Genomic DNA, 22,806 nt, shown 5'->3' with positions numbered 1-22,806 from the left:
TTTTAAGTATGGTGATGGTTTTATTTATCTATACAATATAATAGTTCCACATATCTAGCTGCTCAATACATGAATTACTTTTTTAAACAGATAATCTTATATATAGGAGTATCTTTATACATCTTTTTAACAAATCGGTGTAGTCTGCTTAGTCTTCATTTATGCTGCTAAAATTTCTTTTGCTGCTCTATAAGAAAGCCTTTTTACGGCTATATTATAAATTCTCCTATGCTAAAATTGAGCTGCTAAAAATATTTTGCTGCTGATCACATTAAGACGTAAACTATCACTTTAAGTTCTTATAATTATTCCTTGAAATTGCTAATCAGTATCAAATACCCTATAGGCATAAAGATTAACCCAGCAATTGACATAAAAAACGGACTATGTGATCGCCAATTGAAACACATATAGAACGGGAGAAATCTGCTGGAACGCAAAACAAGGAAGTGTGAAAGCCGCTGGAACGCAAGGAGGAAGACTACTACAGACGGAAATACCGGAAGTGACGCAACGCGACCAAACCAGCAATAGGAACATATTGCAGAGAACACAGGAGAAAGGAGGAAGTCACGGCCGCGTCACCGGAAGTGACGCGTCGATACGCAGACCCAGTGACAGTAACATGTATACACTATAACGGAGAGTGTATTCTGTACGGAAATGTTACACAAATACATAAGCGCAATTAAGACTTAATGATGGACACATGGAATGACTATCCAACCACTATATATATCCGGAAGTCAGAGGGGACAAGTACACCTTGAAAAAGAACCACGGAGGTTCGAAACGCGTTGGTGCAGTTCCCTTTGACTATACCTAAGGAGACAATACGGCTGGTGGAACGGAAAAGGACGTGGATTGGAGGTGGACAATCAAACAGGGGGCCCCGGTAAGATTTGTTCCACTTATATCTTTAACATCACTCCATCCAGTCCCAACCGGTTCCACACAGCAACAGTCTCATATGTGCTTTTAAAACTGTATGTTTTAATAAAGGATACTTGTTTATTATTACAAGAATCCAGAAATTATTTCTTGGGATTAAGAAGAAGCCATGAGTGAAAGACCATGATACATGCGCTATAACATCTATTCTGTTGTGAGTACATAGCAGAGGGGGAAACCCCAGCTCATATCATCTTCTGAACCAATACGGAATTTGGATATTGTGATATGCGATATATATTATCACTTGTGTGAGTGAGATTGTTAGGGGGTAACACCCCAACAAATGAATTGATATATAAACCAACCATATTGCTGTTTATATAAAAGTGTGATCCCTATTATCAGACAGGATTACACGAGGAGCTTGGCTCTCTCTCTTTTTTCTTTCTCATTTCATATTTTCAATACATAACCGTACCAAGGGGACCCTTATCGGGAGTTTCCAGAAGCTTCAGGGGAGTACTAACCTCTTATTTAATAGCGCCTCTATTTTCATTTCAAAAATACCTTTCTTCTACTGTCCTTTTCAAGGAGACAGGGTGGTCTCTTTACTTTTTTTAAATTATATTGGCAGCTTTAGAAGCGCAGATTAAATTATTCCCTAAATATAACCTACTGCCGTTCTTTGCTGTCACATTATAGGTTGACAAACCCCAACCGGCAAAGAAAAAACTGGTGGGGAAAAAAAGGTGACTTGGAGAGGGAGGGCGTGGAAGTTCCAGAGAAAAGAGATAGATAATACTTCTGCATCAGACAAAAATGACCACTAGCCCCTCCCTAACACTCCCACTATTTAAATGAACTCCTATACTCAAACCTATTAACTGTTTACTGACCTACTGTAACTAACTTGCGCAAGAATCACACAATCACACAGTCTTGAAGTTTACAATCGCTCGTGCTATTTGCCCTCGCTCTTCATTACTATATATTTGAGATGGAATGGGAAGATGTAGTAAAATATGGTTCCCAATATAAAACAAAGTGAGCATTCAGCTTTTTTTCTATAGATGTAACAGTTGTTCTCTTATGGGGACTGTTAATCACATAAACAATATCTAATACACATGTGAAAGTTACTGGCACACAATACAATACAATACAATGCAATACACACAAATCCAAGACAACTGCTCATAAGTGACTCAGCTGTACAAACATAAAACCAACACAACTCATTAGTCTACAGTGAATCATTTCTTCAACAACAAAAAAATAATAATCAGTCTTTAAGTTTAATAGAAGCCCTTAGTAATTAAGACAAATCATCTAAAATTACTTTATTTTACAGGTGTCTACTTAGATAATACTGGAAAATTCATACATCCAACTTCCATGGAGGAGCTGCAGTTGGTTATTCTGAGGGGGCGTGGCACGCCTCTTTGTGTCATTTAGCCCCGCCTCTGCTGCACAATCCTATGGAAGCTCTACAAAATATGGTAGACATCCAGTTATAAGTAAATTGTCAAATTTTTCCTTGTTTTAGTATACAGTAGTTTTCTAGTGAACCTTCTAGTGCTCGGTATTGCTGTCAGACAGCACTGGGGCCCAGGGCCGTAACTAGGTGTTTCGGTGCCCAGGGCGGCAGTCATTTGGTGCCCCCCCCCCCCCAAAAAAAAACAAAAACAAAAAACAAATCACTGCCTTGAGGACAGGCAGCGGGGGTCCGGGGACTAGAGAAGGTTAACTCCGGCTCCTAGCGCTGCCGGGCGGTGGGCGGGAGGCAGATTTTGAAAAGACTTGCCGGACGCTGATTGGCTGAATTCAGCCAATCAGCGTCCAGCAAGTCTTTTCAAAATCATCAGCGCTTCCCGCCGCCAGGCAAATAGCGAGAGGCTGTGTATGTGAAAGCTGCCGCTACACCAGTCCCTGGACCCCCGCTGCCAACATACCTGTGTGCAGCCAGCGGGGGTAGGCAGCGTCCAGGGGTCCAGGGACTGGTGTAGCGGCAGCCTTCACTCACTCCGTCTCCTAGCGCTATCTGCCTGGTGGCGGGAAGCGCTGATGACTTTGAAAAGACTTGCCGGACGCTGATTGGCTGAATTCAGCCAATCAGCGTCCGGCAAGTCTTTTCAAAACCTGCAGCGCTAGGAGCCGGAGTTAACCTTCTCCAGTCCCCGGACCCCCGCTAGGACCTGGCGTTAACCCACCAGTCCCCGGACCCCCACTGCTCATCCCAGGGACCACGCTGCCGGGACACCACACTAGCGCCCCCACCCTCCAGCGCCCGGTGCGCGTGACCCCCTAGCCCCCCCCCCCCTAGTTACGGCCCTGCTGGGGCCATTAATGTGATTCAGACTAGGGCCCTATGTGTGTGTGTGTGTGTGTGTAGTTTGCATGTTCTTCCTGTGTTTTGTATGGGTTTCCTTTGGGTGGCCAGGTTAATTATTGATTCTCCTTGGAGCTATAAGAACTTTCTCTTACGCTGCAGCATTTTCTTAATATTTATACAGTTAGGATTTTGGTGGTTCCATTAGCTTGCTTGCCATACTAGTAACTAAAAGAGAATCCTGGTCCTTTGAGAAAATACTCGTATACACCATCTAAGAACATGTGTGTATCAGAAAGCGCTAGCATCACAGCCCAAACCACACCTTCCAACTATCCCGCTAAACGTGGTTACGTCCCGTTTTTTGTCCCTCACATGGCCGGCAGTGTCCCGCTGCGCCAGGGGGGGGGGGGGGGGATAGTCGCTGCATCTATTCAGAAGAACAGTGGAAATGAGGATGCGGCCTTCACTTGCATATGTTGTACCCTCATTTACATAAACCACACCCCTTTCTCGGACGCTATCTACATGTGTCTCTATTCTACAGATGATAAAGTTGGGAGGTATGCCCCAACCGATACTGTATGTGTACAGTGATGTCTATGTTTGGTTTTTATACAAGTTGACACCAGCCAGATAACTAAAAGGGCAATGCATTTAATATCACAGGTTTTGCTATTGAAAGCATTGCTCCTTTATTTATTTTGGCTTAAACATGCCGGTAAGGGTTACTTAGCAAATACAGCCCTAGATCCATACCCTCCAATAGTACCGATTTAGCCGGTACAGTACCGTTTTTAAACGGTCTGTACCGGCAAAATTCAAGAGTACCGAATGTACCGCTTTTTTGGCCGCCAAGCACCCGTTCCTAAGGGTGCATTGCGGTTCCCGGGCCAACGTCATGCGTCATGCGCCGGCACCGCGGACCCGCCTCACTGCACTCAGGGAACAGGTCTCTGTGTCGGCTAGCCCTCTCTCGCCTGCGCAGTGGTGTTTTCTGGACACCAAGCGGCAAGCGCTGCAGAGAGAGGAGAGCTAGCACAGAATGGGGATGCAGCGGCTGCGGGAGTGACATGGGGAGAATGACTACAGCGGTGCACCCAAGGTAAGGGACGGCATCCTGCGGTGCACCCAAGCCTAAATGAAATCACCCCCCTCTTTCCCTAACACCGGACACGTCCTCCCATCACTTGCAGTAGTCACCACTTCACAGATGTGTGTATATATATATATATATATATATATATATATATATATATACTCATCATTGTGGGGTCGGCGGCACTCGGAAATCAAAACGCACACACCAGGCTGTGATACCAACGTTTCGAGGCACGGCGGCCTCTTTATCAAGGTGCTTAAAATTGATGATAAAGAGGCCGCCGTGCCTCGAAACGTTGGTATCACAGCCTGGTGTGTGCGTTTTGATTTCCGAGTGCCGCCGACCCCACAATGACGCGCAAATATTGACAGCTTCGGACTGCCAGTGGAGGGCACCGGATTATTTGGCATTACTTACAGAGCCAGCACGCTTGGAGTGCCGCCCCCCAAAACCATTGTATATATATATATAGATTAGCGCTCACTTTTTATTGTATTTTAAATACACATTCAGAAAGGGGTGGGCATGCCCACTCTGCCAGTAACCACGCCCACTTTACCAATAGCCACACCCCTTTCTAGATGTGTACCGAATTCTGAATTGCAGATGTTGGAGGGTATGTAGATTTGCTTTCAATGATTGAAGACTAGAGCACAATGATTATCATCAAATCATCAGGGGCTCAAATGTCTCATATATAAATAAATATATATATATATATATATATATATATATATATATATATATATATATATATATACATACATACATACAGTATATATATATATAAGCTTAGGGGTGACAAAATATAAATCTCTGCAGTGCGCCAGTAGTACATATACAGTAGTATGTATTATATCATAACTCTAGTTTTATATTTCTCTACTTCTCTATGGAAAGAAGGAATTAATGCTATTTACATGTGTTCTTATTATTTTACTCCCAATTTATTTGACACTGTACATTTCTTCCACTCTCTTTCATTCTCCAGTTGGAAACAGTTACTGTGAGTGTATCAGTGGCATTTCTCTAATGTCAAATGTGTAATTGTGAGCAATTTGATACAATAATGGGAGCTGCATCTGTACCATGTAAAGTAATGTAGTCGCCACCCTCTGTCTTTATTTAAGCACCATCTCAATACTGCCATCTGGTGTTTCTTGCTGTTGCTGCAGCTGTGTTTGTTACTGTATTGTGAGAGTGTTTTGGAGGATGGGCATCTGCATATTTTTTTTGTCTACGTGTTTGCCAGAAAGATCGCTAACGTAACAGTAACGTAACCGTGTATGGGCACAGGAAGCAGATATTAGTACTCAGCAGTTGTGTAACTATAAATTTTGCTCCCCCCTGCCAGAAAAACTTTTGCCCCCCCCCCCACATATATGTTTGTGTGTGTGTGTGTATATATATATATATATATATATATCATACTTGCCGACTTTGGCATACTCCTTTCCGGGAGAAGCCCGGAGAGGAGTGAAAGGGGGCGGGTAGAGGCTTCGTTTTGGGGGTGGGGCACGGGTGATGTCATCAAGCTCCCATCAATTTGCGGGTCCGTGGGTGGGGCTAAAAATGCCACGAAATGCCGCGAATTGCGTCATTTACCCCCGCCCCCTCCCCGCGGACCCGCGAAAGTCATAGTTTTTAGACCGCGGGGAGAGAGGGAGCCGGGGCTGTAGGGAAATGCGGGAGACTTGCCCCCCTTCCCGGGGGACCGGGAGGGGGACCCGATTTGCGGGACCCTCCCGGCCATTCCGGCAGGGTAGGCAAGTATGTATATATATACATATATATATATGTGTAATCAGTGACAGCAGCGGGCGTTGTGGGTAGGTACTACTCCGCCAGTTCCCAGCCCTGCCCCCGCATTCTATCTAGTACCTCTGCCTCTCCGCTCCCCATTAAACTGTCACAGACCTCATTTCTGCACTGCTAAACACAAGCTTGGCCTCTTCCATCCTGTTTCCCGACACCTGGCTCCTGGATCACTTGAGCACGGAGCAGCAGAGGCAAGGAGCAGAGCTTGGGCAGCTATATATCACTGCCTGGCTACTGGCGCCGCTGCCTGTCATACGGCGCAGCGGTAGAAACGATGGAAACAGCAGAAGAGCAGGGACAGCACCACCAGTCAGTGAACCTGTGTGTAGTATCTGCAGGGAAGCCAGGCACGGATCATGCTGACTAGGGTAGATTCTGAAAGCTGACAGCAGCAGCAGTGATAAGAACCTAGCACCCACCGTGATTATACTGGGCGGGCTCCCTGCATAGTTAATATCCCCAGCCAGCTTGGCCTTCAGTGTTGGTGCCTCTCTCGCATTTGGGTGGAACGAGCTGCCCCCCCCCCCCCCCATTCCGACACCCCTGCTTAAGGTTGCTGCGGCAGCTGCTTCCCCTCCTGTCCCAGCTCAGCGCCGCACCTGATCACCCATCGTGCACAGAAGCCAATAGGCCCTGTGCACAGTGATAATCGCTGTCGGGCATCTCCCGGTCTGGCTGCTGCTACTGTCAGCTCAGCTGAATGTCATTGCGAAGGTGCCCACCACAGACCTTGCTGGTGCTGGCTCCCCCATGCTGCCGCAGGGTCTGCGGCACCATTGTTACACCACTGGTATTCAGTGTCAGTCTGGGATAAGCAAAGCCTACCACCACTAGCTTGTAAGGTCTAAATATAGAAGTGAGAGGTACCTGCCTGATTCAGAGGTTGATGCAGTCCAGTTCGATGATGCATCTTCATTAAGAAACAGGAGGAGTGAAAGAGCGTTAAACGACGCCCACAGCTGGCTTTGCAGATAACTGCTGGCCTCTGAGGACTCCGGATCTGCTCATCATCAGAACGAATGCATGGGATTTGCAACCGTGGCATGACCCTAAGGTTGCTCAGAATGTCCAGCTGCTGAAGACAGTTAATCTGCATCTGAAGAGGCCCTTGCTGACCTCAAAATTGGAGGTGATCATTTTTAAAGCTGCTCTCCAATTTCACCCCCAAATGCTTCCAGCCTGTTAATCAGGCTGTGGCTAGCTCAACACTGCAATCACAACACATACACAGACAGTACACTGCGACTATGGTGCATGGGGGAAAACACTGGTCAATTTGCGACTGAAGCGCAAGTTTGTCCTGGTCTGAATCAGGTTGAACAGTTGTATTTAACTTTCTAACTTTAAGTCATACAGTATATATATATATATATATATATATATATATATATATATATATATATAGGAAGGGATTCCCGGCACTCACTGTCAAAGCACAAGAACTTCGGTGCCACACAATCCTGGTGGGGATAGTAATACGAAGAGGTGGGTGGGCACTCGTAAGATTTTCCAATCTGCACAGCGGCAGGGTTAGAGGTAAATAAGTTGAGGACACAAGGTTTGTGTCCTCAACTTTTTTACCTCTAACCCTGCCGCCGTGCAGATTGGAAAATCTTACGAGTGCCCACCCGCCTCTTCGTATATATATATATATATATATATATATATATATATATATATATATATATATATATATGGTTGTGTGCGACCAGCACTCCACAGAGACTTGGATCATTAGCTCCCGGTGCCCTCCAAAAGTAGAATATGCAGGAAAGGTATCGGTGCTGGCGGCACTCACAGCAGGGAGACTTGGTAATGAAAGAAGACAAGCTGACACCTCACAGCTTGGGTGCTAACAGTTTCGGAATTTAATTCCTTCGTCAGAGTACCTGACGAAGGAATTAAATTCCGAAACTGTTAGCACCCAAGCTGTGCGGTGTCAGCTTGTCTTCTTTCATTACCAAGTCTCCCTGCTGTGAGTGCCGCCAGCACCGATACCTTTCCTATATATATATATATATATATATATATATATATGATGCTGGCGGCGGCACTCAGAAATGAAGACAGGGGGCAGGCGCTGTGGTTACCCACAGCGCCTGCCCCCTGTCCTCATTTCTGAGTGCCGCTGTCCCCCCAGCATCTTGCATACAGAGCGCCCCATAGCGCTCCCAAGGGAAGGCACCGGATTTTACAGCAAGTCACAGCACCTTTGTGCCGACAACCCGGAGTGCCACCACAGCCACATTATATATATATATATATATATATATATATATATATATATATAAAACAAAACAATGACCCCACGTGCGCCCTTATATATAAGCAGCTACTCTATAAACCCCCCCTGTTAGTGGGAGGCAAAAATGGGAAATAGACACAGGAAATATAGAGAGCGCTATCACCACCTTGTACAATTCACACCAATATTACTGGTATATAATACAGTGACCCAATACAATTAAAACCAGAATGCTTTATTAGAAGATCCACATCTGGACATTGTTTCCATTTCGGAATACGACATCAATAACCTGACGCGTTTCGTCTTGAAAAAGACTTCATCAGGGGTTTAACACTAAATATAATATAGGAACGTATCAAATGCGTATGCACTGTCCGAAACCTTCTATTAAACACCTGCAGGGTGTAATAGGTAGGAAGCTGTTGGCTGTCGTAACTTGCCCAACCTTTGGGTAAATTCTGGATCTCAGAAATCCAATAATAAGATGGAAGTGTCCACGAATATATAGGGTGCCTGCGGCCTTCTTGGTGCACCTATTTTTGGTGTGTATATATGATGTCTTAATCAATACAGGACCACCCCATTTCTGAAGTGCTGACGACCATATCTGAGTTGTACTGACGTTCGAATCCACAATATCGGATGCTCAGTCGAGAGGTAGATAAAATGCGTGTGGGTGTAAGCTGTGAACAGCTCAGTTTCTGGTAGTGGCAGGAAAGTGCAAACTGAACTGGCTGCAGGTCCCAAGGGAAGGCACCGGATTTTACAGCAAGTCACAGCACCTTTGTGCCGACAACGCGGAGTGCCACCACAGCCACATTATATATATATATATATATAACAATAGGTGGTGAGCCCGGCACTCGTGCAAGAATTTCAAAGTTGGTGCTGAGGTGCCTTCCCAGGAAACAAACTAGTTGCTCCAATATACATTTGCGAAGAAAGCGGCACTCTGCAGACTTTTTTTGGGTGAAGTAAAAATGCCTTTAATCCGACGGCGTTTCGGGTGTTACCCCGTTCTCAAGGACATACAAGTGCAACTGACATACAGCAATACATATATAAGCAACAGAAAATCCCGCCCCCAAATCAATCAGGTAGCACCTGGACTTACCGGTTTCACCTGCCAGTGACTGCGGATGCCAGCGTCTGTTACACAGCCAGCGTGTGTATGTCGCATCCTGATGACGCATCACGCTACAATAGCGCGATGACGGCACCACTCAGACGTCCACACACAAACAAAGCTGCTCCCAGCCTGCTTAGCGATACCCCACGTCACTTGGCTGCGTCCCGGATTCGCCAGCGTAACCTAGCAACCTACAAAACATAAACACAACATTTATAAACAACAAGATAAAACACGATCAAAGTAGAACGTATATATAAAAACCTTAAAAAATGAGACCCTACTACCCCATAGACCATGCTGTGTAGTATTAAACTGTTATTCTTAAGTCCGATTTAATCGCGCTATTGTAGCGTGATGCGTCATCAGGATGCGACATACACACGCTGGCTGTGTAACAGACGCTGGCATCCGCAGTCACTGGCAGGTGAAACCGGTAAGTCCAGGTGCTACCTGATTGATTTGGGGGCGGGATTTTCTGTTGCTTATATATGTATTGCTGTATGTCAGTTGCACTTGTATGTCCTTGAGAACGGGGTAACACCCGAAACGCCGTCGGATTAAAGGCATTTTTACTTCACCCAAAAAAAGTCTGCAGAGTGCCGCTTTCTTCGCAAATGTATATATATATATATATATATATATATATATATATATATATATATATATATATATATATATATATATATATATATATATATATATGTAACTTAATTGCAACATATGATAAGTAAGTTTGTACATATATATAGTCTCTAATTCATGGTCCTTTTAATGTTTGTTTAAATCTACACCTATAAAAATTTACTACAGTACATTTGCCAATGAAAAGATTGGCACCTTATAAATCTTGTTGTGATTTTTGCTCCGATTATTAGCAGATAATGTAGACTACATTATATATACTTGGGGCAGTACGGATGGTGTAATGGTTAGCATTACTGCCTCACAGCGCTGAGGTCATGGGTTCTATCCCCACCATGTGTTATATATACGGGGCAGTACGGATGGTGTAATGGTTACATTACTGCCTCACAGCGCTGAGGTCATGGGTTCCATTCCCACCATGGTTTTAACTGTGTGGAGTTTGTATATTCTCCCCGTACCTGCTTGGGATTCCTCCGGGTACTCTGGTTGTGTGCGCTACAGTATATAAGAAACTGTTAATAAATAAATAAATACATCTACAGTATATCCAGTGGAAGCAGCCAGTTTGTGGGCTTTACTTAAATTCAGCCAATGAATGTTTAGGAACCCATTGACTAATTGCCAGCAGAAATCTCTGAGGTGCAGGGAACGGATTTATCATTAAATGGCCTTCTTCCCGCATCTAGCACTCATGATTTTTGTGTGGGACCTCACTGATTCCGTGTAAACTGTGCATGAATCTGATTTTTTTTTGTCTCTTTTCTGTGCACTTTACCTCACAAGGGCCCTTATTCTGGTTGGTGCGGTAATATCCGCGTGCGTTCGCGCAGCCGATGTTTTGTGTCTGCGCATGTGCAGAGGCGTCTCTGCGCATGTGCGAGCGGGGCGTACGGCCAAATTACGCATGAAATGTGAACACTCCGAACAGGGGGTGGAGAGGGGCGTGAAGGGCTATTTGGGCTCATTACCATATGCATACGCCCCGCGTTTCATGGGCGTTCCCATGCAAACGCTGGGCGTACGTATGGTAATGCGGCCGTGCTGCACGTGTAGGGGGCGGACATATGACATCGCCGGATGTCAGCTGCCCGCCCAGATCCCTGCTTTTGCACGGAAAAATGTCCATGTGGTCTGAGGTTGCGGGAGCTGGTGGAGCACTCGGTCCTGCATTCGATGGTCTGCGACCATCGAATGATGGGGGAGGTTCCCTTAGATGGAGGAGGCGTATTCCATGAAAAATACACGTGCGGTCCGTTCGGACAGCTTCTTACCGCGTACAGACGGAGTTGGCGATCCGTATGGAAGGCGGGGTTTCGCACGCACGGTCCTGGCCGCATATTCGGATCCGGCCGCACCGATCAGAATAAGGGCCAAGGTTCAGTACGACTGCGAGATTACCTGCACACATGGGGTAATCCCTGGAATCTCTCTGCCCGACAGTTAGCTGCATGGTAAACAGAATAAACATAGCACAAAGAAGGGGTTGGGAGCGACATTTCCGAGAGCACATACATCAATTCCAAAATGTAATACTGTAGTTCATGCAAACTTACCATAATTATGTAAATCTTCTTCTGAATAAGTGAAGTTCCTTGTGGACGGTGGGTCCACCATCCACAAGGAACTTCACTTATTAAAAAGGAGGTAACCACAGTTCCCAATTACAGAATACATAGGTGAATTAGAAAAGCAGGAAACAGTAATTTATTTGAATTCAGTTGGCAAGAGTATATACAGTCCAGAAAAAAACAAACACTTGGGTGGTTAACTCTGTATTGTAATGTCACAAACACACAATTTTTCCCTAATAATAACTAACTAACAAATTAAGTATAACATACATTAATTCTGTTTATTTATTTATTACCAGTTATTATATAGCGCACACATATTCCAATGCGCTGTACAGAGAATATTATTACCAGTTATTATATAGCGCACACATTTACTGCAGCGCTGTACAGAGAATATTACCACCAGTAATTTATATAGCGCACACATATTCCGCAGCACTGTACAGAGAATATTATTACCCGTTATTATATAGCACACACATATTCCGCAGCGCTGTACAGAGTATAGTTGAACATTCACATCAGTCCCTGCCCCAGTGGAGCTTACAATCTATATTCCCTACCACATGTGCATGCACACACAGACATTCTAGGGTTAATTTTGTGTGGAGCCAATTAACCTACCAGTATATTTTTGGATTGTGGGAGGAAACTGGAGTACCCGAAGGAAACCCACGCAAGCATGGGGAGAATATACAAACTCCACACAGTTAGGACCATGGTGAGAATCTAAATATATATGTCATCTAGTTGTTTGTATTTTTTTCCTGTTATACTTATTGGTTTGCATTTTTTATCCAAATTACTTTGGGGGTAATTCAGACATAATTGCCTGGCCACAAATGTGTAAGATTTTTGATACACGTGTACGGCCCATGCAGTCAGGTTGGAATAAGCCCCTCTGGCTTAATGTGTATTCTGATTGCGTAACTTACACTTATATCGCTTCGCTTTAAGAAAAGCAAAAATGTTTAAATAAAAAAAGTTGATGTGAAATGTAAATATACAGATCAGCTCTGTCTTTGTCTCTCTGTAAGAAAGTCCAGCCGTAGAACAGAATGCCAAGTGTTTGTTCCAGAAACACGTTTGATTACATGTGCGAATGATCAACATATTCTGTTGGTGTGTGGCACATTTTGCAGCCAAGGATTGTTGTTCTTCTTCTAGAATCATCCTATATCAAAGCCAGACAGGTCAGAACTTCTGTGGAGCCCATTTAGGTGTTTTGGCACTGAACCGTTCCAAGTTCTTTGATGTGTGCTGAAAGCTACTTTCTGAAAACGCATATGGTAAAAATGTTGCCACATTGTCAGTGGTTTATGACTCTTCTCATGACATTGAACTTCAAAATGGAACATTAATTTGTAGCCTGTAATTAATTGATCTACTATATAACCATAACGAAATATTGTCATGCGAGTTTGTTTTGTTGAATAGTAAATTATTGTGTTTGTTTATGCAGTTTGTATGCATGTCCACAGCTCACTTTCTGGTAATGGCACCAGGTGCCCTCCCTTGGTAGCCCCACAGGGTTCCAATATGCAGAGAAGAGGTAAGGCGGCACTCCTTCATCCTGATGACGAGATTAAAATTCTCGAAACGTTGATAAAGAAACAGGTTTCTGTCTGTATTTCTTCAAAGTGCCGCCTTACCTCTTCTCTCTCTCTCTCTCTCTTCTCTCTCTCTCTCTATATATAGTGTTCAGCAAGCTAACAAGCAGCGGCACTCACGGGATTTTTTTAAAGTGCTTTTATTGTGACACAATAAAAGTACTTAAAAAAAATCCCGTGAGTGCCGCTGCTTGTTAGCTTGCGGAACACTACAGATTCTCTCCGGAGAGCACCCGGGTTGCTGCTGCACTATCCAAGTGAGTGCCGGGCTGAAGACACCGTGTATATATATATATATATATGATCCTGTACTGCCTGACGACGGGCTGAATAAAGCGGCCCGAAACGTTGCAAAATGCACCTCTGAGTGTCCTTGAAATTATTTTGGAAAGGAGTGAGTGCCGGTGTTCTGCTTCCTGTTATTATACCCCCTCCGGGCACCTTCACACTACTACAGAGAGTAAGTGCCGACTACTCGCTACATATATATATATATAGAGAGAGAGAGAGAGAGAGAGAGAGAGAGAGAGTCCAAGCAGATGAGGCCAGTACTCCTCTGGGTAGCCTGTGAGTACTTGCCCCGGTGCCCTCCAAGGTAAAAGATACCGAAGATACAATGGCAGATTGGTGTATATATATATATACACTGTACTTGGTGTGGGGCGGACTGGCACTCTCTCCTGCTGTTATTGCAGGATATATATTTACAGTATATTCAGATATTCAAATAATAATGGTAATGATAATAATGGTCTCCGGTTCCACTTTTTCCTCACAGCTGCATAGGTTTCACATGACAAACTCCAGATTACAGGCATTCTTAGAATTCCCCAGTATTGTAGCAGAGAAAATGCAATAACAATACCGTTACCTTTATGTTACTAATAGACTGTGCTGTAAGAACATAAACAACGATATAACCGTCTTTCCTTTCTTTCCTAGGATTGATAATTATAATATGTGCTTTTTTTTTATCTAGCTTGATTTCCAAGTCATAACATGCAGAGACGGGAAGTGGAACAAGCAGGTGACTTGTGAACCCGTTGATTGTGGCCCACCTGATCAGCACCATATCTACCATGCCACATTTCACTGTCCGCAGGGAACCACCTACAGCAAGCAGTGCACTTTCCAGTGTCACCATTCTGCCCAGATGAGAGGTAATAGACAATCTGATATTCCTGGTGTTGCGCATATAGATTTGAGTACCCTATATTGTTCTACTGTTTGCCATAAGTCCCACGATGTGAACCATTAGTGGCGCCTTATAGATAAAATGTAATATGAATTTATTAGTCATTGTGAAAGTTTTGTATTTCCAGAAGTGAAGAAGTAATTACTTATGAGTAGGGTAACTTCGTTTTGATGATCATTGATGAATGAACCATGCATTGTTAGCTGCATCACAGTTAGACATGTATTATAGAAGGCATGTTGGTATTATAAGATTCTTTTAGGCTACTGCAAACTGATTGGTGGACATATTTTGCTGTCATCCCTCCATCGGCCCCAGATGTCATATTTACCAAGCTCCTTAATGCCAAGGTTGGCCTCATTAAGATGGTGCCACCTCCATGTGGCATTAATCAATACAGGTTGAGTATCCGGTATCCGGATATCCGTTATCCGAATTATTCCAAAAAAGTGGTTTTTTTTTTAATAGTTCCCAAAAAAATTTTTTCTCCCTAACCCTTTTTTTATACTTACCTAGCCCCTGGCATCCATGGCAGGCCTTCAGCTTCATCTCCGGCATCTCCAGCGGTACCAGAAGTGCATTGCGCGAGTTCCCAGGTGCGCCAGTGACGTCACCGGCGCGCCTGGGAACTCGCGCAATGCACTCCTGGGACCGCTAGAGATGCCGGAGATGAAGCTGAAGGCCTGCCATGGATGCCGGAGGACTCCATGGACACCGAGGGACCATCGGGAACCCACCAGGGGTCAGGTAAGTATGTAAAATAAAAAAAAAATCCAAAAAACGTAAAAATCCCTTATTCGGAATGCTTGTGGTCCCGAGCATTTCAAATAAGGGATACTCAACCTGTAGTGGTCTATGGACTACTAACTTGTAAATTTACAAAAGGTCGATTTTAATACATTTTAACTACTTGCCCGGCATGTTTGCACCAGGCTTCCTTGACAGGATCAAATCCGATGCAACCATTCAGAAATGTCCTGTGGGTGGCTTTTGGAAGATAATCTTCCAGCAGACAATAATCACAGAGGGACCCCTGGGCCCCTCCGCAACCTTGTACAGTGCAGAGTAGCTGATCCCTACTGATCGGGCAGTCCACCAGCACCCACCGCCTTGTGGCTGCAGAGAGGAGCAGCCACCAGAGAAATGCAGATGAAGCAGCCAGGTGGCTACAGAGAGGAGCAGCTGATCGGTAAATCTGTAAAAAAAAAATTTAGAAAAAGAGAATGGGATAAATTTTAAGTAGATGTGTTGCAAAATTGGGAGAGCTAATGGCAAAGGCCAGAAGAAACTCCTCAATTTTAAATTCCTGGCGCTTTAAGGAGAAAGTTTTATATATATATATATATATATATATATATATATATATATATATATATATATATATGGAGAAAAAAAAAGGTGTAGAGGTGCGCTCAAAAGGGTGGTTTCACCAGTCCACAATTTGTAAAAATACAAAATATTTATTTTTTACAATAAGACAATTTTAAAAGAGTACAAGTTTTGAAATCGTTTTGCACTAATTTTCATGGTTCAGTACAGGACTTCAATCACAGGTGTAACATGATCATACAGAAAAACCCGTGGGTTTTTCTGTATGATCATGTTACACCTGTGATTGAAGTCCTGTACTGAACCATGAAAATTAGTGCAAAACGATTTCAAAACTTGTACTCTTTTAAAATTGTCTTATTGTAAAAAATAAATATTTAGTATTTTTACAAATTGTGGACTGGTGAAACCACCCTTTTGAGCGCACCTCTACACCTTTTTTTCTCCATTCTTCACATCAGACTCCCATTAGCGGCGGGGTCTTTAGAGTAGTGCTGCTCACTCATAAGCGCAGGATCGGGTCACAACCCCCCCCTTTCATATATATATATATATATATAATTTTATGTAGTCTAGAAGTAGCTGCAGCAACGCGACCGTGAGTAGCCGTCACTCACGAAAAAAGGGCAAAACCAAGGAATTTTTTAAGGACACATTGCGCTGCGGGTATAGATATTATCAGGGAATAATTGCTGTGCACAAACACACCGAACACACTGATCAACTTGAAAATCTTTATATATATATTCAAAAAATCAGTAAAATATAAACTATAAACAACACAATATTACCAATAATAATACGTTTAAAAGGTCACATCACATGCACAAAATTTCAACCAATGAAGGTAGTCCCATTCAACACCTCTTTTGGATTAAGCCACCTGGATGACATGGGTTAACAAGCTCAGAATCCCTTTCCTGCTGAATTAGCATGTAAGAGGACACGCAAAGCACAGTTCAAGCAGCAGTGAGTGAGGGGTTAATAAGCGAGAGAAGCAGTTAGTTTGCTTGGTGTTATGTTATCTCACCCAATAGTTGTTAGCCAGTCACTGGTTGTTCCCGAGGTGGCTGAGAGGTTGTAAAGGTTGTGTCCCGGAAACTTTAGCAGCGTGTGCACAATGCTGCTGATAGCTCAATACTTGTTAAGCGCTCTTCAAATAAGGGAACCAAATAGTCACCTCATCAGCAGTCCGGTCGGGTGGCTTGCGGCAATAGCTGTTACAAAAGCCATACACTGGCAGAAGGTAGAGAGCGCCACTGCTTTGTGAAGAAGTATTGCGCCAGAGTCCGGTGGAATGGTTCTCACTTGCGGCCAAACGGGATACCAGCAAATCGGGCTGTTAGGCGGATGAGAGGCTAGTGCATGTTCGATGTGACATCAGATACGGAAGTGCGTCAACGCGTTTCGTAACCACAAGAACTGGAAACTTTCTCTATAGTGATAAAGTGTCTGGTTTTTATCACCGGCCAATTAGTTCCTAACTGTCATTTTTCAAACCAAGCCTGTGAAACTAAACCAAAACTGACTGTGAAATTACAGGCTTGGATTGAAAAATGACAGGTAGTAGCTGATTGGCCGGTGATAAAAACCAGACACTTTATCACTTCACCGAGTTTAATAAATCTGCCCCTCAATTACTTAGAAAACAACCAAAATACAGGTTTTTAATCTGCATGAAGGAGTTTTCTTAGATGACATGCTTGTAGTATATGCATGAATCCTTATAGCTAACAAGTAGCTCCTTAATGATGTTACAACATTTGGTCCTCAATTTGTATAGACGTTAGATGTTACTTACTAAGATGGGAGTTCTATTGAATATGGGATGTTGCCCACAGCAACCAATCAAAATCTACTTATTATTTAATTAGCACCGTCTAGAAGATCATATCTGATTGGGTACCCATAGCAACATCCCGTCTTCACAACTCCTATCTTAGTAAATTTACCCCATCATGGTTTCCGTGTTACTCTCAAATAGTGCTCAGCTCACTTATTTCTCAGTTCTCTGATAGAAGTTTTTAGTTATAAGATCCATGATACCTGGCTAAGTTATCACAGTGCATTTGTGAAGATTAACTTGACTATCATTCAGGGGCGTAACTATAGCACCGCAGTCCCCGCCACCGCGGGGGGGCGCTGTGCATGTGGGGGCGCCGGGGGCTGCGGTGCTATAGTTACCCCCCCCCCAATTCCCCGCAGACTTACGTATCTTGCAGGTCCCGGCGGCTCCGTTCTTCTGATGAGGACCACCACAAAATGGCCGCCCCCATATAGCAAACAGTTCTCTGAAACTGTCTCCTGTATGGGGGCGGCCATTTTGTGGTGGTCCTCAGCAGAAGAACGGAGCCGCCGGGACCAGCGCGATAGGTAAGACTGCGGGGGAGAGGGTTAGCATAGGCGACGGGGCGGCGGCGGGGGGTGGGTATGGGCGCTCCCCCCCTAACGGCGGGGGGGCACCCAAAACGTAGCTACGCCACTGCTATCATTTAATTCCGTAGTGGACATACAGTATACAGCAGAGATCCCTGTAAAGTCATCACAAACCCCTTATAAATGTATCATTTGCCATAGGGGTTATCAGAATCAGCTTTATTGGCCAGGTATAATTGCGTATACTAGGAATTTGATTTGGATTGCTGTGCAACAGCCAGTTGCAGGTAACAGTTAAACAGTGACGGTACAGATATATACATAACACATACAGGTATATACTTGATGCGCTTTGGGGATTGTATACGCAGGGAACACCTACCCGCCAAGCAGCACAGTGCCTAGGCAGCCAACAGCTGCGCCACTGGTCATTGCAACAGCCAGTGACCAGTGGCGCCGCTGTTTGCTGCCTAGGCATTGTTAAACTTAGCAAGAACATGCACACATTTACGGCAAAGTGTTTGCATTGTTTGGGGCCATAACACCATTACATGAAATATATCAATTCGATTACTTTTCCTTTTCTATCATACCAAACTGCGTAGGGGACATCTAGCGGTCGCAGGAACCTGCTCCAATGTGACTTCCTGGCAATGCTAACCAGTGCTTCTAGCAACCAAGAAGAGATGAGGGAATAAGGCTTTGTCGACATATCACTGGCACTAACACATTTCACACAGGGCCAACAGAGCAGACCCAGAGGTCATCTGTCCACAGCTGAGTTTATTTTGTTTTGATAAAAATTGAATTGGTCTTTTTTAATTATTTATACTCAGTGAATAATATGTCATATATAATGTAATCTTGCGAGCAGGGCCCTCCTACCTCTATGTCGGTTTGTTACTACCCAGTTTGTTCTATCACTGTTGTTTCCAATTGCAAAGCGCAACGGAATAGGCCGCGCTGTATAAGAAACAATAAATAAATAATATGTGTATATGTTCTTTACAGGCAGCAATAATGTGTTAACCTGCTTGGAGGATGGCCTTTGGTCGTTCCCCGAAGCCTTCTGTGAGCTCTTGTGCAAAGCACCACCTCCGTTATCCCACGCTATTCTGCAGACTGCCCGCTGCATCGCCAATGGTCAAAAAGTGGGGTCTTTCTGCAAGTACAAGTGTGAGGTTGGATATCATGTGCCGGATGGCACTAAGAAGATGAGGAAGTAAGTAGGACTGAGACTCAAGAATTATACATGTTTGTCGGAACAAATAAGTGTTCTACGCTAGCCCTGGACTCACATTTACTTCTTGTTTTTGTTTATTTTTTCCTTTGGGGAAGGAAGGCATTCAAAATTCAGTGCACTACGGATGGGGACTGGCAATTTGGTGAATGCGTCCCTGTCATGTGTGAGCCACCTCATCTTAAGTTCACAGACCTCTATCATTGTACCAATGGGTTCCAGTACAACAGTGAATGCAGACTTCCGTGTAATGACAGCGGTAATCAGCCGGTAAGTGTATTGGAATAACCGAGTCCGCTATTGATAAACTTTTTTACTTTTTGCATATATTCTTCCAAATTGATTACACCTGGGCAGGGTAAAGAAGAGGTACAGAGCTAAATCAACCTGTAGTTCATCAAAGAACATGTGCTGGTCCTCACTGTAACACTGATTTAAGTAGAAGGATACATTAATGCCTCTTGCATTCCCTTCAGGGGCGTAACTAGGTATTCATAGGCCCCATAGCAAAAGATTGTAAGGGCCCCCTATTTAGCAATGGATGGTAACAAATGTATGTAAAGTATATTACTTAGAACAGATGGGCCCCCTTCAGCTCTGGGCCCCATAGCAGCTGCAACTGTTGCACCTATGCTATTATTATTATTGTTCATTTATATGGTGCCACAAGGGTTCCGCAGCGCCTAACAATCCATAGATAAGCAAAGAACAATACAAGAAAGATTGTGATTTACAGTACAAATGGAAATTAGGACAAGTACATGGTAAATAAAGGCAGTTGCAGCAGTGGACACTGATGTACTTATAGTAGTAGGCAAGTAGCGTAGCTCACTACAAGGAATAAAGCCGCCACGGCGCTGCCCGTCCCTGGACCCCTCTGCCCATCCCCCTGCTGCCTGGACTGGAACCCCCGCTGCCTGGTCCAGAACCCCCGCTGCCCGTCCCCCTGCTGCCTGGACTGGAACCCCCGCTGCCTGGTCCGGAACCCCCGCTGCCTGTCACTGGACCCCGCTGCCCGTCCCGGGACCCGGCTGCACAACGGTCATGTGCCTCATGTGCCAGTGAATCTATTTGGAAGATAAAGCTTTGCACATGTGTAGTATTAAAGTATGTGTCTATCATTCAAACCACACCCCCTCAGACAACAAAGCACCATCGAAAACATTTTACAGCCTGTGGATATTCCTGGTGACCTATATGAATATACCTATAGGACTGGTTGAATCTCCTTGAAAGAAACCATATTATTTATATGGACACTTGCACCATTAAATAGTGTAAGTCTAAACCTGGAAAGCGCCTATTGTACCAGTAACTCTTTTTCCTTTGTACTTATAGTAGTGGCAGAGATATATTCTAAGACAAGCACATGAGAAGAGAGGGCCCTGCTCGTTAGAGCTTACGTTCTACATTCTGGTAGTTATGCCCTTGATTCCCTTCTAACCTGTTTTGGGAACTGTCTACACAATTTATCAAGCAAAGCCAAGCTTCATTATATATATATACCTGGTATTGGAACACTTGCAAAGCTGTTGAGACTTTAGGGATGTACACACGGTGAGATTTTGGCAGGAGATTTTGACTATATAGTCCAAATCTCCTAGAAGGTTAGCCAACATCTCCCAGTTTGTCTCCTGCTTAGTCAATATTATGTAGCATAGATTGCTTAGCATAGATAGACTGTGCAGGCAAGGCAATTTTGACTAGATCATAGACTATCATTGCTTAGACAAAATCGCTTAGGGGGGTACACACCAGAATGATTAGGGCTCAATTCCATCAATCTGGATCCAATTCCGACCGATTGGATGCAGATTGTATGTAGATTGGGCATGTTTACATCCAATTCCGATCCTATTCCAATCCAATGCGCGTCCCCGCTGTCGTTTGGTCGCTTTACAAATCCTACCTGCTGCAGATAGGATCTGTAAAAGATCCATTCAACTGGATACAGACTCAGATCGGATTGGGATCAGATTGGATGCAGATCGTTAGCAGATTGGTAGCAGATCGTGTGCTCCAACAGATCGTGCGACCATCACACAATCTGCTAACGATCTACTAACAATCAGGATCGTTCTGGTGTGTACCGGGCCTAAGTCAAAATCTCCAGTGCATCTAGCCAAAATCTCTCTCAAAATTGCTTAGTCAAAATTGCTTAAACAAATTTGTCCATTAGCCAATACCTCACTGCGGGCCATAGACTGTTCAGGCAAGGCAATTTTGACTAGATCATAAACTATCATTACTTAGTCAAAATCTCTCTCAAAATTGCTTAGTCATAATTGACCATTAGCCAATTTCTCACCGTGTGTACGGGGCTTTAGTTGAACCCCCCCGTAGGCCCAATGCATATGCACATGTTTGGCTGCACATACACATTTTATGGCAGGGTAGAACATCTGCATTGGAGTACAGTTTAATCAGGATGGCAATATGAAATGTTACGTTCCAAAGGGGTGGTGGTCGGAATCAATTTTCATATATAGAACATAGTGAGTTCGGTAGTGGGAACAGTAGGGTCCCCCAGGAGCTGACAGGTTCCAGGATATTTGGATACTGGTGCACACATGTTGGTTATATATTAGTTAGGAAATATTATTTTGGTATTTATATAAACAGTATGGTATGTCTTACAACTATAATTTGCGACAATTTTACAAATATATGCTGATTAGGATTTACCATACAATGAATGTGTATTTACTAAACTGTGTATCAAGTCATTGCTTTATGTTAAAAATAATCCTAAATTAGTATAACGTCCTTTAAATATAAATTACCAGTATATTTTTTTTTTAAAGAAAATATTTAAAAAAAAATTAAGGTAACTATGCTTATTTTTATTATTTGTGTTTTGATGGAAATCTGGGGCATATTGTTTTAAACGGAACTTATTACTCTCATTGCAGAAGTTAGGGAGTAACATTATCCGCTGTCAAAAGAATGGAAAATGGAGTGACAGTTTTCATCTGTGTGACGATATGAAGGGTCCCTGTGAACCTCCCCATCTTTCGTTCGCCGACTCCCTGAAATTTAACTGCACAGAAGGATATGAAATAGGTATTTCCTATAGTGAATTTTCACTTAATGTGCTGCAATCAGGGCCTGTGTAAGGCTTCACAGAACCCAGGCAAAAAGATATTTAAAGACCTAATTGTGTTATAAAGACAGAAATATCAATAAAAACATAACAAATGAAAAATATAAATAAAAACAAAAATAAAGGGATCAAAAAGAAAAAATCGTTCTAAAAGAGGATTTTTAGTTTAGTTTCTCCTGTAAAACAAATCCAATAAAATTTCCACAATTGT

General features: G+C 43.5%; 1 protein-coding gene across 2 annotated transcripts in view; it reads left to right on the top strand.

The window, feature by feature from the left end:
* The window catches only part of PAPPA (pappalysin 1), a 308,026-nt gene that overhangs the window by 262,089 nt on the left and 23,131 nt on the right, over positions 1-22,806 (top strand). The window contains exons 15-18 of one of the 2 annotated variants that reach the window (XM_083161035.1): positions 14,332-14,512; positions 19,264-19,474; positions 19,591-19,762; positions 22,405-22,555. In XM_083161035.1, the coding sequence (XP_083017161.1) occupies positions 14,332-14,512; positions 19,264-19,474; positions 19,591-19,762; positions 22,405-22,555 (715 nt within the window). Of the gene's footprint in view, positions 1-14,331; positions 14,513-19,263; positions 19,475-19,590; positions 19,763-22,404; positions 22,556-22,806 lie in introns of those variants that run through there. The other variant, XM_083161036.1, reaches the window with a different exon arrangement.

The sequence above is a fragment of the Crinia signifera genome, chromosome 9 (assembly GCF_055691185.1).
Source record: "Crinia signifera chromosome 9, ASM5569118v1, whole genome shotgun sequence".
In the NCBI taxonomy this organism is placed as follows: domain Eukaryota; kingdom Metazoa; phylum Chordata; class Amphibia; order Anura; family Myobatrachidae; genus Crinia; species Crinia signifera.
The sequence above is the reverse complement of the archived record's forward strand: the minus strand, read 5'-3'. Positions and strand labels throughout refer to the sequence as shown.